At 47.4% G+C, this 14,303-nt stretch overlaps 1 protein-coding gene across 1 annotated transcript in view; it reads left to right on the top strand.

Moving 5' to 3' along the window:
- LOC119384087 (uncharacterized) overlaps window positions 1–14,303 on the top strand; it is a 159,717-nt gene that overhangs the window by 121,566 nt on the left and 23,848 nt on the right. The window contains exon 6 of the mRNA XM_037652379.2: window positions 505–783. Coding sequence (XP_037508307.1) covers window positions 505–783 — 279 coding nt within the window. The remainder of the gene's footprint in view (window positions 1–504; window positions 784–14,303) is intronic.

The raw sequence follows: 14,303 nt of genomic DNA, 5'->3' as shown, positions 1-14,303 counted from the left end.
GATAGTCTTTCTAGAACGACACCTGAGATAATCGTGCTGAGCGCTAGTTCTTGTAATTGTTTTATGTCGACTCACAAGGTTTTGTCTGCTCTAACTGCGTTTTAAATATGTTTTATTCCTGAATCACCTGAATAGCATCACCTTGCTAAAGCCTAGCTACGACCTACAAGCTAGCTAAAAACAACCTGCATCACCTATCTAAGGCCCAGGAACAACGTTGAAGAAACCAGATTTGTCTTAAGAATCGTCCAGTTTCGCTGCTTCTGGCCTTGCGCAGCTTAGTGCAAGCTGTGCCTGTTTCTTTTTGTCCTCAGCTTGTCTTATATTTTCATTTTTCTAAACTATCCTCAAGATCGTGGTCCTTTCATGCTTCTTGTGTATCTTTTCTGATATATATTCGTATGCAGATTGTTTGTATTATTACATTTTTTAACTGTGTACATGCACGAACACGCACTTGGTGGGCACGGTAACTAAATTGATTGAGTGCTTATAATTGTTCAGGCGACGGCTGCCGTGTTTCTACCGTGGCACCTCCAGTATCTTGTGGGAGAGATGCAGCGCACGAACCGGCGCATTAAAGGACTGCGATGCGTGTCGACTGGAGGGAGCACACTGACGGAGCCACAGTATGACGCCGCTCGGGAAGCCTTCGGTTGCGAGCTGGAGTGTTTGGCTAACGTCTACGGGATGACGGAATCCTTATGCTTGCTGTGCTCTCCGTCACTGAAGGCGGCTGTTGGCAACGATATCGGATTTCCTGCACCAATGACGCAGATAAAAGTGAGTATCTCCACAACGATTCTGTTTGGCCAACATATCTCGAAGATTCCTTGAGTATTCAATGCTTTATTTTGTCCTTCAATGAAGGAAAGGAGCAGTCACAGAAAAGCTACTGCAGTGCATATCTTGGTGGGGCGACAGCCCCATTCGAAAGAAAGCAACGGATATTGCGTAGGATTAAAAAAAAAACAGATTGAACAAAAGGTACACAAGAAGTATTGATACGTGCTAGTGCCGTCCTAATCTTTTCCTAATGATATGATCTACATTAAGAGCCCTTCCAATACTTTTAGGATGCAAGCCAGCGATGATCGGACTATGGTGCGTCTGGTATAGTGACTATAGTGAATTGATGCTATGAGCGCTGACTATACTGAGCGAATAAAGAGACCTCCACTGAAATCTCCCGGACTTTCTCTTGCAAAATACTCATATTATTTCATCAAAACCGCTCTAAAAATGACACTTGTAGCTCCCGCTGCTGTAAGAGTTCAAGACAAATAAACTCCAAATCAATCCAATTCAAATCCTCTAGTACATAAGAAAACCCGCTGTGTCGGAAGAGGAAAATTGGTATTCTGCCGCGTCGGCTAAACATTACATATTTATGTCTATTTTTTCTAGGCGAAAACGTTGGATAAGTCGCGTCCATCGGATAATCGAAAATAGGTGTTCCACGTATAGTAACAAGGTTGATCTACGTACAACTAACAGTACAACAGAAAGACGGTGAATTTTAAGGGCTTGTTTTTCTTTGTTAGCCACAATATTAATGAGAACTAACAGACAATAATGCTAAAGAAGGTATAGGGGATGTTATTTGTTGTATTTAGGATAAAGTGCGAAGAAAGTAAAGTGGACGAAAAGATAACTTGCTGTCTGTTGGCGTCACGTGCTACGTTACGCCAACAGGCAGAAAAAAAGAGTGTTCCACACTCACCGCCATGGCTTCGACTGGCGCTGACTAACATTCCTAAGTTTAAATGAACATATATACCCCATAAAGTGGACGGGAGGATGACCGCCGCCGTAGCTCAGTGGTAGAGCATCGGACGCGTTACTCGAAGGTCACAGGCTTGATCCCTGCCGGCTGCAAGTTATCTTGCCGTCCACTTTACTTTCTTCACACTTTATCCTAATTACAACTAATAACACCCCCTATACTTTCTTTGGCATTATTGTCTGTTAGTTCTCATTAATATTGAGTACAACAGAATGTGGGGCGAGTTGGTTTCGACTCACAACATCAAAAGGCGAAAAACAGAGGAATACACACGATAATGCGCGACGCCCTCTGTTTGCGTATCCTATGCAGTCCTCTGTTTAGCGCATTTTCAAGTCATGACCACGCAGCGTTCTCTCAAGGAAACCCTGTAACCTGGAGTCACTAAAGCTTTCATGGATGCTACTCAAACTAAAGCGATTCTCCACGTCGTGGTCAAGAGTGTTCCGAATTAAGTGACCTACATATAGACATCCTTACTGAACAGCAAGTGCCCGTTATAGCATTGTTACAAGTGAACATGAACTATGAAGTTTGCTCGGTCCTTCATAACTAACTGATCCGTTTGAGATACGATCTGGCATCCGCAAAACACGTAGCATACGTACGCGCTTCAGTAAGGCTACTTCTTCATTAAAGGGGCACTGCAACACTTTTCTAAGTAATCGTGAAATGGCGTCATTACAAGAGCTTACTGCCTCATGACTCGACTGCCGCAAAAATTTTAGGAATCCGTCAAGAACGAGCGAAGTTACTGGGATTTGTCGCACGCTTCAAGCGCTTTCCCTCTCCTTTCGTACCAGCCAGCGCGCTGAATGTTACGCAGGGAGGGGGATGGCAATGGGGGCAAGAAGATGCGTCCGTTAGGCGGAGCGAGTCATGACCTTGAGCACTTTCTTTTCTCGGCAGTCGCCTTTTCCTCTCTCTATCTCTCTCCTAACATCCTCGCCTTTCTCACCTTCCATCTTCCCTGTCCTCTTCTCCCTTCCATTTAATTCCATTTTCCTGACGCCAAGGGTTGACCTTGTGTGGGTACCCAGTCTTGGTTATTCCATATTCGGTTATAGCGGCGTTGTACGAGTGGCGTTGGCAGGATTTTTCCAGCATCTCCTGCCCGTCCTGTTGTGGGGCTCGGTGGTGGGCGACTGGCACCGCTGCCGAAACGAAAGCATTCTATTATGGTAAATACATGTTGGCTTCAACCTGATCGGAACCCGAAAAGGTTATGGACCGAAGCAGCCACCAAACATTTTTCGAAGACCAACGAACAGTTTCTCAAATACACAGTGAACAGTCTGATGGAAAAGCCAGAACTATCTCAGGATTTTCGGTAGCAAGAAATCTAACAGAGAAACTGGGACCAGGCTACAAGCCCTCTCAAATGGCTAGCGCTGACCTGCTGCTGGAACTGCGAGACAAGAAGCAGTATGGAATCCTCCCGAATCTCACATCCCTTGGAAACATCCCTATCACAGTCATCCCACATAGATCTACGAACACCTCTCACGGCGTCGTTTCTGACGATGACCTCCTGAACCTAACTGACGCTCAGCTTCTCGACGTATCTAAAGAGCAAAATGTAGTAAAACTACAAATATTAAAGATAAGAAGAGACAACACTGAAAAACAAACAAAGCACATTATACTCACATTTAGATTGAGCGGACTGTCAGAGCACATAGAGACAGGCAGCACTAAACTACGAGTGCGGCCACACCTACCTAACCCGCGAAGGTATTTTAAATCTCAAAGCTACGGTCACGGATCCCTTGTTCGCCAAGGGCAATCCACGTGTGCCAAGTGTGCTTCGAAAGACCACACTTCTGAACACAGTAATTCTCCATATCAGTGTGTCAACTGAGGCTGTGACCACCGAGCGCACTCATGGGCTTGTGCTGCGTGGAAAATGGAAACAGATGTTATCTCATTGAAAGTCAGCGAGAATATCTCCTTCAGGGAAACCAGGAGGAAAAGCTCAATATTTCATGGTACGACCTATGCCGGTGCGACGTTGGGCAAGCGCACAGCCAGTCGCCGGCTGTGGCGCCTGCCCCCAAGGCGGCAGTAGTTCTAGGCACTGAAACCTGGTTGTCACTCGATATTTCTGATCATGAATTGTCCCTGTCTCGTGAATTTTCATTGTTTAGGAAAGATAGGGTTCAATCGAGAGGGGGCGGTGTGTTGGTCGCGGTAAAAAATAGTCTGGAAGCTTGCGTTATTGAAACCAATTCCTGCCTCGAAATTTTATGGATTGCTCTTTGTCTGCCCGCACGTACTACTTGTGTCATTGGGGTCTGCTATCGCCCACCTGATTCGTCTTACGAATTTCCTGATTACTTAAATGAGTCTTTAAATTTTGTTCAAGACAAGTACCCAACATCGCCAATATTTCTTGCCGGTGATTTCAACTATCCTAATATTGAATGGCAATCATGCAGACCCCTGGATGGCACAAGAAAACGTGAATGTCAATATTTCCTTGACGTGCTCTCATCGTTCGATTTGCACCAAATCGTCTCTGCTCCCACTCGTAATGATTCTCTTTTAGACCCTATATTAACTACGGAACCAAATAATGTTTCGGTAAATGTTTTGGATGGCATCAGCGACCACAATATCTTGCATTGCGCGTTCGTATGCGCTCTGCAAAAGCGTGAAAACAGAGCGAAGGTTATATTTGATTACAACCGGGCGAATGTAGACGGGCTTATCACTGACCTTTCCGCCTTTTCCATCGGCCTTTTGCAATCATTTCACCAACGCGACGTCAATACAAACTGGGCACTCATTCGTGACAAATTGATCACGCTTAAAGAAAAACATATTCCTAGAATCAAAATAACCACCTGCACGCAAAGCGCTTGGTTTACGACGCATGTGAAACGTACTATTAACAAAAATAAACGTTTATATTCCAAAGCTAAACTATCTGCATCTGAGGAAGATTGGAGGCTTTATCGCGAGCACGCGCACTTATGCAGAATTGAAATAACAACAGCCAAAGACAAATTTTTCAACAACGACATTTCAAACATGCTTCGTAACGATACCAAAAGTTTTGGAAAGTTATTAAGCCTAATTACGCAACAAATTCCACGGTGTCGTTGTCCAAGGATGGTAACATTCTTTCTCCAGCACGTGTTGCTGCAGAATTCAACGAGTTTTTTTCGTCTGTTTTCACGGATGAGGCCCCTGTTCCAAGTGACCTTGAGGTCTCCATTTTGCATCCAAACATGCTCGACATTACTATCACACCGGAAGGGATACATTCCTGCACCGATCGTCTTCCGGCTAATGCCGCTCCTGGTCCTGATGGCATCGGCCCTAAGGTTCTGAAAATGTCAAAACCTGCAATATGCGACATTTTGGCCGCACTTTTCCAGCAGTCTATCGACACTGGATGCGTCCCAAATGATTGGAAGGAAGCTCGCGTAATTCCTATATTTAAATCTGCTGACCCGTCTAACCCATCGAATTACAGACCAATATCTTTAACTAGTACTTGTTGCGAACTCCTAGAACATATAATTTCATCTGCTCTCATGAAGTTTCTTACAGAACATAACTTCTTCTTCATCAATCAGCACGGTTTTTTGCATGGTCGTTCTTGCGAAACGCAATTGTTCGAATTAATTAATGACTTGCATCACTCTGTTCACTGCTTACATCAAATTGATGCTATATTTGTTGATTTCGCGAAGGCCTTTGATAAGGTTCCTCACTTGCGGCTTGTTCATAAACTTACAGGTCTTAACATAAATACAAAGGTTGTTAGGTGGATTACCAACTTCCTAGCCAACCGATACCAATCCGTATTCGTTAATGACCATTTGTCTCCGTTAATTCACGTCAAATCTGGAGTACCACAGGGTTCCGTGCTCGGGCCTATCTTGTTCTTAGTTTATATTAACGATATTAGCAATGGTATGCATTCCACAGTTAGATTACTTGCGGACGACTGTGTGATTTACAGGCAAATCAGCAATCCTCAGGACACCAGCTTCCTTCAGTCTGACCTTGAAAATCTTAGTAAATGGTGCAACAATTGGCAAATGCAGATTAACGTTAACAAAACAAAAGCTATCACGTTCGGGACAACGGCTAACCTCGTGTTTTACGACTACACGTTGAACAACATGCCCATAGACTCTGTATCCACAATAAAATACCTTGGTGTACATTTGTCAACAGACCTGTCATGGAACACCCATATAGACGCAATTGTCAGTAAAGCATCCAGACCACTTGGCTTCATAAGGCGTAATTTGCATCCGGCGAACTCTGAAACTACACTTCTTGCTTATAAAACCTTAGTACGCTCAAAACTCGAATATGCCTCCTTCATCTGGAATCCGCATCAGGCCTACCTCAAACAGAAACTGGAGTCGGTACAAAATAAGGCTGCTCGCTTCATCACAAAAAACTACTTACGAACATCAAGCGCAACTGAAATAAAATCTTCACTCAATTTAGCTCCTCTAGAAAATCGCAGGTTGCTGACACTATTGTCATTCTTTCCTAAGCTTCACTTCAATCAGTCATCCCACGATATCTTCAATATCAGGCCAGCTCGTCATATATCTTCGCGACTCGATCACCAACATAAAATTGAACCTATTTTCGCCCGCACTAATCTCTTTTTTCACTCCCCACTTCTCCTCGCCATTCGTGAATGGAATCTTCTTCCTGCTGACATTGTGCGCATTCTGAATCATGACTCATTTGTAACTAGCCTAAAGTCATTTCTAGGACAAAATGGAAGCCAATAGAAAATTCTATCCTCAATTCACTAGCGCTGATTTTCTATGTTCGTTTCTTTTTCTTTTTTTTTACATTGGGTTTTATTTATTCTGTTCCGCTTGTCTATTTAGTGTTGTTTCTATTAGTTTCATGTGATACTGATGATGTTTATTGTTATAAAACTTTACTTTATGATTGTTTTTTTACGTATTATAATACTGTCACACGTAGCTGCCTTTACACCATTCGATGTTTACTTATTCATGTACTCTGATTTCATTGTTCAGTGTGTATTTTATTTATTTGCCACATTAACTGTATCCCCCCCTATGTAATGCCTTCTGGGCCCTTAGGGTATCTGAATAAAAAAAAATCTACTCCGCCAACTAGTGAACGGAGCCCGGCGACTCCAGGGTCGTTGTGTCTCAAGGCCTCGTTTCGCCAGGCGAGGTCCGAAACTCGAACCACCAGCTCGCACGTGCGGGCATCCACTGCCTCCCAGGAGGCAATGGATGCCACATCGGTACGTATGCTGCCGAAAGACCGGCGTAGGTTCCTCGACCGTGCCAAGAGATCAAAAAAGCCAAAACCGGGGCCGGACGACGGTCCTCTTTTCTGAAACAAAGCATCCTACATGCACACCGTACACATTCTTAGTAGGGGTGTGCGAATAGTGAAATTTCATCCCAAATCGAATAGTGCCAAATAGTGGCAAAAAATGTCGAATATCGAATTGAATTTCGAATACAAAAGATTTTATTGAAAATAGTAAGAAAGAACAACGGTAATGTTTGTACTTTATCGTCATGGGTAGTACCTGTCCCAAAACTTTTCGGGCGCGTTCACAGCAGCCTTTTAACTGCGCGCCTGAACGATGGAAGTTTCTGAGCGAGTGGTGCGGTGCGGCAGTGGCGACTGCACAGCGTGAACAAATTTTAACATGTCATGCCAATTTAAGAGGGTTTCGCTAGCCAAAGTCGGGACGTTTTGCGGTGCTTGCGGCATACGCGACCGAACTGTGCAAGAAGTCCGTGCCTTCGTTTCGGAAGTGAAGTTCTGAAGAGCTTGAAAGCTTTCTCGTGGGTTTTTTCACGTGCGTAAATGACATATTCTCCTTTAAAATAAACATGTGCTCGTTTGAACCAGCATATCGGTGAAAGTTTTAATGAAAGGTCTAGTGTAACGACATTAGCGTTAGTTTTAGCCAGCCCACCCTAACCAAGTTGCACCGTTGGCCTTTGTCACGTTTTAGATATTCGTCATGTCGAAATATTCGAAACTTCAAATACCAGCTATTCGAAAGTGGAATCGAATTATTTGATGAGGTATTATTCGATTCGAATTCGAAACTCGGATATCCGCAAACCCCAAATACTTAGTGCTGAAGTGTTACCTCGCTTGTACACTTACGTATTTTTATTAGCACGTACACTGAACACAGAACACACACATTTTTCTCAATATGTCCACATAAATATTACAGCGGAATGCCGGGGCCTATTTCATAACCTAGATTATGTCAAAGACTTGGTAAATGAGTATCAGCCCAGAGTGTTCTGTGTTCAAGAAACACACCTAAAGTCAAGCTACGAGAACTTCTTAAGCAATACGTGGTTTTTCGTAAAGATCGAAATAGTGGCAATTCCTCGTCAGGAGAACTTCTTGGGCCCCACTGTACCCCGCAGGAAGCCGAGGAAGCTGCTATAGCGTTAGCAATCACCAACACCAACGTCACTTACGTACTTACCGATTCCAAAACAGCCATTCTTACCTTTGCCCGTGGTCGCTGTCCATCCTCCCGCGTGGCAAATAGTGAGGGTGTGTCCCGTAAATTCCGATAGGCTGGTTGAACTCGTGTGGGTGCCGGCTCACTCTGGCAATCCCGCAAATGAGGCCACCGATAACATAGCCCGAGGACTTATTATTCAGCCGAATGGCGACGCCAGCCGGGCTTTCTCGAGAGAGCGGGCACACGCGTTCTCTGAACTCACACAAAGAGCACGCCTTGCCCGTCGCCTTTACCCCCCTCCCCATCCTCGCCTTTCCCACCCGCAACAAATTATCTGCAGATGATTCTAGACCCAAACCCTTCCCATCCCTCCAGTCCTATTCCACTTCTGCCCCATTTATCTAGAGTGCACTCTCTGCAGAGAGTCGCCCGTCGCCTTAGACCACATTCTCTTTGGCTGCCCTGCCGATCCTCCCCTGCAGGGGCAGTCCGCCATCAGTACATGGCAGGAATGGGAGGCCCTCCTTGCGACGCAGGATCTGGACGCACAGCTTCCCTGTGTGGAGTGGGGTGCCAGTGCCCTGGCCCTCCGTTGTCTCGACACATAGGCGCAATTTGATGGCCGTGCGGTGGCCCAGAGCCAGTAAACGGCACAAACTCACTCGCCCAATAAAATTTTTCCTTCCTTCCTTCCTTCCTTCCTTCCTTCCGTCTTTCCTTCATCAGGAGGCGTAACAATCACTGCAAAAATCAGTTGCATGCCAGCCCATTGCGCTTCAAAGCCTATTCGAGGTTGCGGCTGTTCGAGCTATTTTATTCAATCACCTGGTATCTGTTTGCTTAATCTCTTATCCCCCGACGAAAGGTTCGAGAAAATAGAGTTTGAAAATATGATTGATCAGCTCCCAGCACCTTGCGTAATAATTAGAGATTTTTATGCTCACAGTGCGTTATGGGGCGATAAGAGATGAGGTGCGAGAGGTCGCGCTATAGAAAGTTTTCTTCTTGCATGTGGAGGCTGTCTGTTCCACAAGGCATAACCAACGTACTGCAGTACCACACATAATAAATATTCATGCATAGATTTAGCTATTGGGTCACCGTCAGTTTTGCCTTACGTAGAATGCAAAGTTTTTAATAATCCACGTGGGAATAACCATTTCCCAAACATCTAGAAACAAGACAATGGCATGAGAGACCAGCTTACCCCCAAAAATGGAACTTACGCTGTGCTAACTGGGTAAAATTTAGAGAGCTATGTACACTAGGCCTCGAAGAGGTGGACCACCTCGATGTAGAAGAGATGGCCTGCTATATCTCCGAGTATATCTTCACCTCGGCTAAAAGTGCACACCTCAGTCTAGCGCAAATAAAGTTAATGCAAAAGCATTGTGGAATGATGATTGTGAAATTCCAAAACAACTCCACAACAAAGCATAGATCATTTTTTCTCGGTACCCAACAGTAGCAAACTTGGTACACTTCAAAATCTGCAAAGCTAATGGTAGGCTGTGGCAATCGAGCGCGCCCTCCCCTTTGGCGCCTCGTTCCCCAGCTAGCCCGTGTGCTGGCCCCGCGCGGCTCGAGCGCCGGAAACCGCCGTTAATCGGCGACATGGCTAGCGTGGCTACGCCGCCAGGCCTTTTAGGGGCGTAGCTCCTCTTAGTCTAACCTTGTCACGTCTCCGTTGTCCGGCGTATCTCCCGGCAGCCGGCAGTAAACGGCAGTATCTGGCCGGTGGTGGTGGTGGTGTGCGGCCTGACCACCCTTACTGCGCATGCGCATACCCACTCCACACACCTCCTCTCCACTCCACCTCAAAATTCCCCATGTCCTCTGCCCCTATCCCTTTCCCTCTCCCCTCCCCACTACCCCTCTCCCCTCCTCCTCTCCCATATCTCTCTCCACTTCCCCTCTCCCCTTCCCCTCTCCCATAACCAGTCTTAAAAACGGAGGGAGCGTGCACACATGAAGGCTCCCTAAAGACAATGCGCTGCGACAGTACGTGATATGTTGTCGCCCTCTCCTCTCCTACGCTTCCCCCTCTTTCTCCTCTCCTACGGTCCCCCCCCCCCTATCTTGCCTCGCGGCGCAGCGGCGCCGACGCAGGCAGCGTCGCGGCAGCGTCTTGATTGAAAAAACCGACCGCTCGCGCTGCACAACCGTTCACTGACCACCCCGTATATATAGGCACTGGATTTTGACCTCCAAGGTAGTGCGTGTGTGCGATTTCTCCTGTGCGTTATTAAACAATGAAAATTCACAGCGTACATGTAAAATTAAAGTGAGCTGCAAGTCGTCATAACTCTCATCGAACCTTTAGTATAAAGGCGCCCGATCTCACGTCGGTGATGATGTACTGGGCAGAATTCACGGAAGATTCACGGTTTACCGATGAACCTCCGCAGCTTCGCCCACTCATCATCATTCACTCCGTGGATATGCTGTGATTTTTTTGCTCGGTGCGAGCCATGCGTTGGTATTCCCCGCACGAGCCTCGCGTCCGAACTTGCCCGCAGCATGCTCGCGCCACCACGTGACCACGCTAGCTTACGTTAATGCGCAACGCCTCTCCTCATTGGCGGCCAGTGACAACCATCTTCCCCTTGAGCTCGCTTCTGTCTGGCGCTGGCTTGCCCGCGTGAGATGCTCTCAGGCTTGCACGAGGGGTTAACGCGCTGCTCAAGCAGGCGGCTTCTCGTTCGTGTGCTCGACTGCTGCCCTTTGAGTGATAGTCGTAGCGCCGCCGGCAAGCGTACTCGATCCGTCTTGCGGAGTTTCCTTTACGTCCTGCAAGCCCGTGACTGTCGTACTGTGCTGCATCTTGGGTTAATAAACCCGTGTTTTTGTTGACATCCTGCCTCGAGTGCCTTTTCTGCGCCGTGCCGGAGAGTCGACGAACCCGGCCGTAGCGTCTTTGTTCGCTGCGGCAGTGGAGAACGTCGCGTCTCTTCCCGGTCGCCTCGTAGGGTAAGCTTTATGCTAAACCTATCTTCACATAACTGGCGCCCAACTTGGTTTCGGCAGGGCATCAGAGAAGGCCCCCTCGAGGCACTCGTTCCTGCACGATCCCGTGGCGACGGACTTGATCGCGTTCGATGCAAACGACGCCGGTAGCACGATGTAAGCTCGCCTTAGCGGCCCTCGACTTTCGGCCACCGGGAGAGATCCCGTCTTTGGGACCTCCTTTGGTGATAACCGCTCGAATGTGGACTACAGTCCTAGCCTAGGCAGTATCGGGTTTTCTCAGCTGTTGAGACGCTGAGAGAGTACATTCGGCATTTACAACAGCTACCGTCACATCATTTAGCGCGTTTGCCAGCGCGAAGGCCCCATGCTTCGTTCTGCGGTATTGTGACGAAACACTGCGACATATTACCGCCTAGCTTCAAACCTGCGATGCGCCCGGCATCTGCGTTGTGGAGTCTCCATCAATCTGACGTGTGCTTATCGGTTGCTGGAATCGTTAACAAGGCACGCATGTCACTGCTAGCCCTGAAGCACTTGTCTTTGCGTCTCTTGGAAGAAACCTACTTTGACCGCAAGCATGTTTACACCGATGGCTCCACTATTTCCAGCAGCTCTACCGGAGCGGTGGTTGTTCCATCTGATAACATACAGTTACAGTTCAAGTTTTCTCACATCACGACGTCGACAGCCGCAGAACTCGCGGCGCTTCAAGGTGCGGTCAAGTACATCCTTCAGCAGCCGCCTAATTGATGGGCCATCTTTTGCGACTCCAGGTCAGCCTTACAAACTAGGGGTGTGCGAATATCAAATTTTTCGAATACGAATATCCACCTTCGAATATCGAATCGAATATCGAATATCAAAGGGAAAATCCCTCCACAGTAAAAATATTTTATTTAACATGTAGCTATTTGAAAAAAAAAAACATTAACAGCCTGACTGGCAACACAACATACACTGCTATCTCCAGAACACAATGTCCAGGCTGCCACAATGCGCATCACAACACAAGCAAATATCACGGCACAATGAAAGTAATGACTAGATGTTATCATAAAGAAATATGAGTTGCTCCACATGATCAGGCGGCAGGTGCTCCCTTCTAACAGAGACAACCCCCCCTGCCACTGAAAAGGCACGCTCGCTTGGAACAGAAGTGGCTGGTATAGGGAGGTACATGGGGCAAAGCTTTGTCAGACTGGGGTATCTGAAGGTGCCTACAGTCCGCCACCAGTCACATGGGTCACTGTCTTTCTTCAGAAGTGGTCCCCCATAGTGAACGAGTGGTAGTGCGGCACGTTACGGCCGCATAATATTGAAAATGTATGGTTACATGATCGCCAACAGCGCTGCACGTCGGAGATGTTCCAGCCATAAATCATGCGTATTGGGGCGCTCGTCGCAGGCAGATATCGTGCCTCCGTGTACTTACGATGTTTATCGCTCCTCTCGGCAACGTTTTTAGCTATACGCACGCAGCAGAAATGTGGAAGACGAGTTATTTTATGCGTGATAATCGAATCGCATATTCGAATTTTTCGATTATTCGAAGTTATCGAATATTCAAAACTTTTCGAATACACGATTTTCGAATCGAATACGAATATTTCGAATGTAATATTCGACCAATATTCGAAACTTTCGAATATCGCACACCCCTATTATAAACACTACGGTTTGCTTTACGGCACCGATTACACGAACAATCCGTGTACGAGGTAAGGCACGACTACCACCAAGCACTCGAGGAAGGAAATTATATTATGTTTCAATGGTTGCCGAGCCATTGCGGAATTGTCGGCAATGACCGCGCGGATGAAGCTGCACGATCGGCTCATGACCAAGACCTGCGGACACCCATACCACTCTAGAGAACGGACGCTGCGTAGCGACTACAATCACTTGCACGCCGTATCACTCTTCTACAATGGAATATGCAGGGTTTTTCCAACGCGCGGCTGTATTCTATTGACCCAAATTTACAACTTCGTTTGCCATTCGGGTTCTCACGACGCGATGCAACATTACTGTGCCGCATGTGGTTGGGCGTTGCATTCACGAATGCGTATTCGTGTCTCACTGGAATGGCCAGCAGTTCGGCATGCAACCTTTTCGCCTGCGAGGAGACGCTTCAACACATTCTATTCCACTGCCCATCATACCAGGCTCAACGACGTAGTATGGAAGTCAAGCTCTGTCACCTTGATTCAAGAGCACTGACAGAAAAGATCTTGGGACCTTGGCCTACGGTCTCGCATACGCGCAAGGCCACGAAAGCCCTCTTGTGCTTCTTGAGGACCACCGGACTTAACGAGCGGCTGTGAACTAACAGCGCGAGTTCGCATTGTGTCGTTTCAAGCTGTTCATCCATCTCTTTCTTACCATTCTTCTTTCTTCTCTACCCTTACCTGTGCATTATTCCCCCTTTCCCCACCCCAAGTGCAGGGTAGCCAGCCGAGCCAAAGCTTGGTTAACCTCCCTGCCTTTGCTCTTCGTATCTTTCTCTCTCGGCTGTTCGAGACACACACGCAGTACGTGCTTTCGGGCCCCTCCAATGCGTCGTTCCGCTGGCTGGCCTTCCTTTGTTAGCAGCACAGCTGAGTGACCAAATTGCCGCACCGGAGCGTCCCTACCTAGGACACATGGTGCTGGCATTCACATGTTCGCTGGCCCATCGTTGTCACGAGCGTAAATGGTTGACAATGTCGTGCGCGAGCCAGCTCGCATAGGCGACGCCGTCGCCGCGCTTTCCGACGACCATTTACCTCATGCGCGCTTGGGCGACGCTTTCGGCAAATGTGAGCCAACGTGCTCCGTCGTCGGTCCGTTTGCCCGTCGCGTGAGGCATCATGCATCCGTCGGTGCGGAAACCCTACTCTTCTCTATGCCGTTTATTGGCCCCTTTGGGTATGGCGTGCATGGCGGAGAACAGGCGCGCGACCCTCGAACGGCGGCGCCTGCCTCGGAGCCGCTGCACACAACTGCGGCACAGCTCCAGGCGAAACATTGCCTTCCATCTCGCGAGCAGCACCGCTGTTGCGTGCGGCGCTTTGCGATTGCTTGTGCGCTGGGAGAATC

This window comes from Rhipicephalus sanguineus, chromosome 2 (genome assembly GCF_013339695.2).
Source record: "Rhipicephalus sanguineus isolate Rsan-2018 chromosome 2, BIME_Rsan_1.4, whole genome shotgun sequence".
Classification (NCBI taxonomy): domain Eukaryota; kingdom Metazoa; phylum Arthropoda; class Arachnida; order Ixodida; family Ixodidae; genus Rhipicephalus; species Rhipicephalus sanguineus.
The sequence above is the reverse complement of the archived record's forward strand: the minus strand, read 5'-3'. Positions and strand labels throughout refer to the sequence as shown.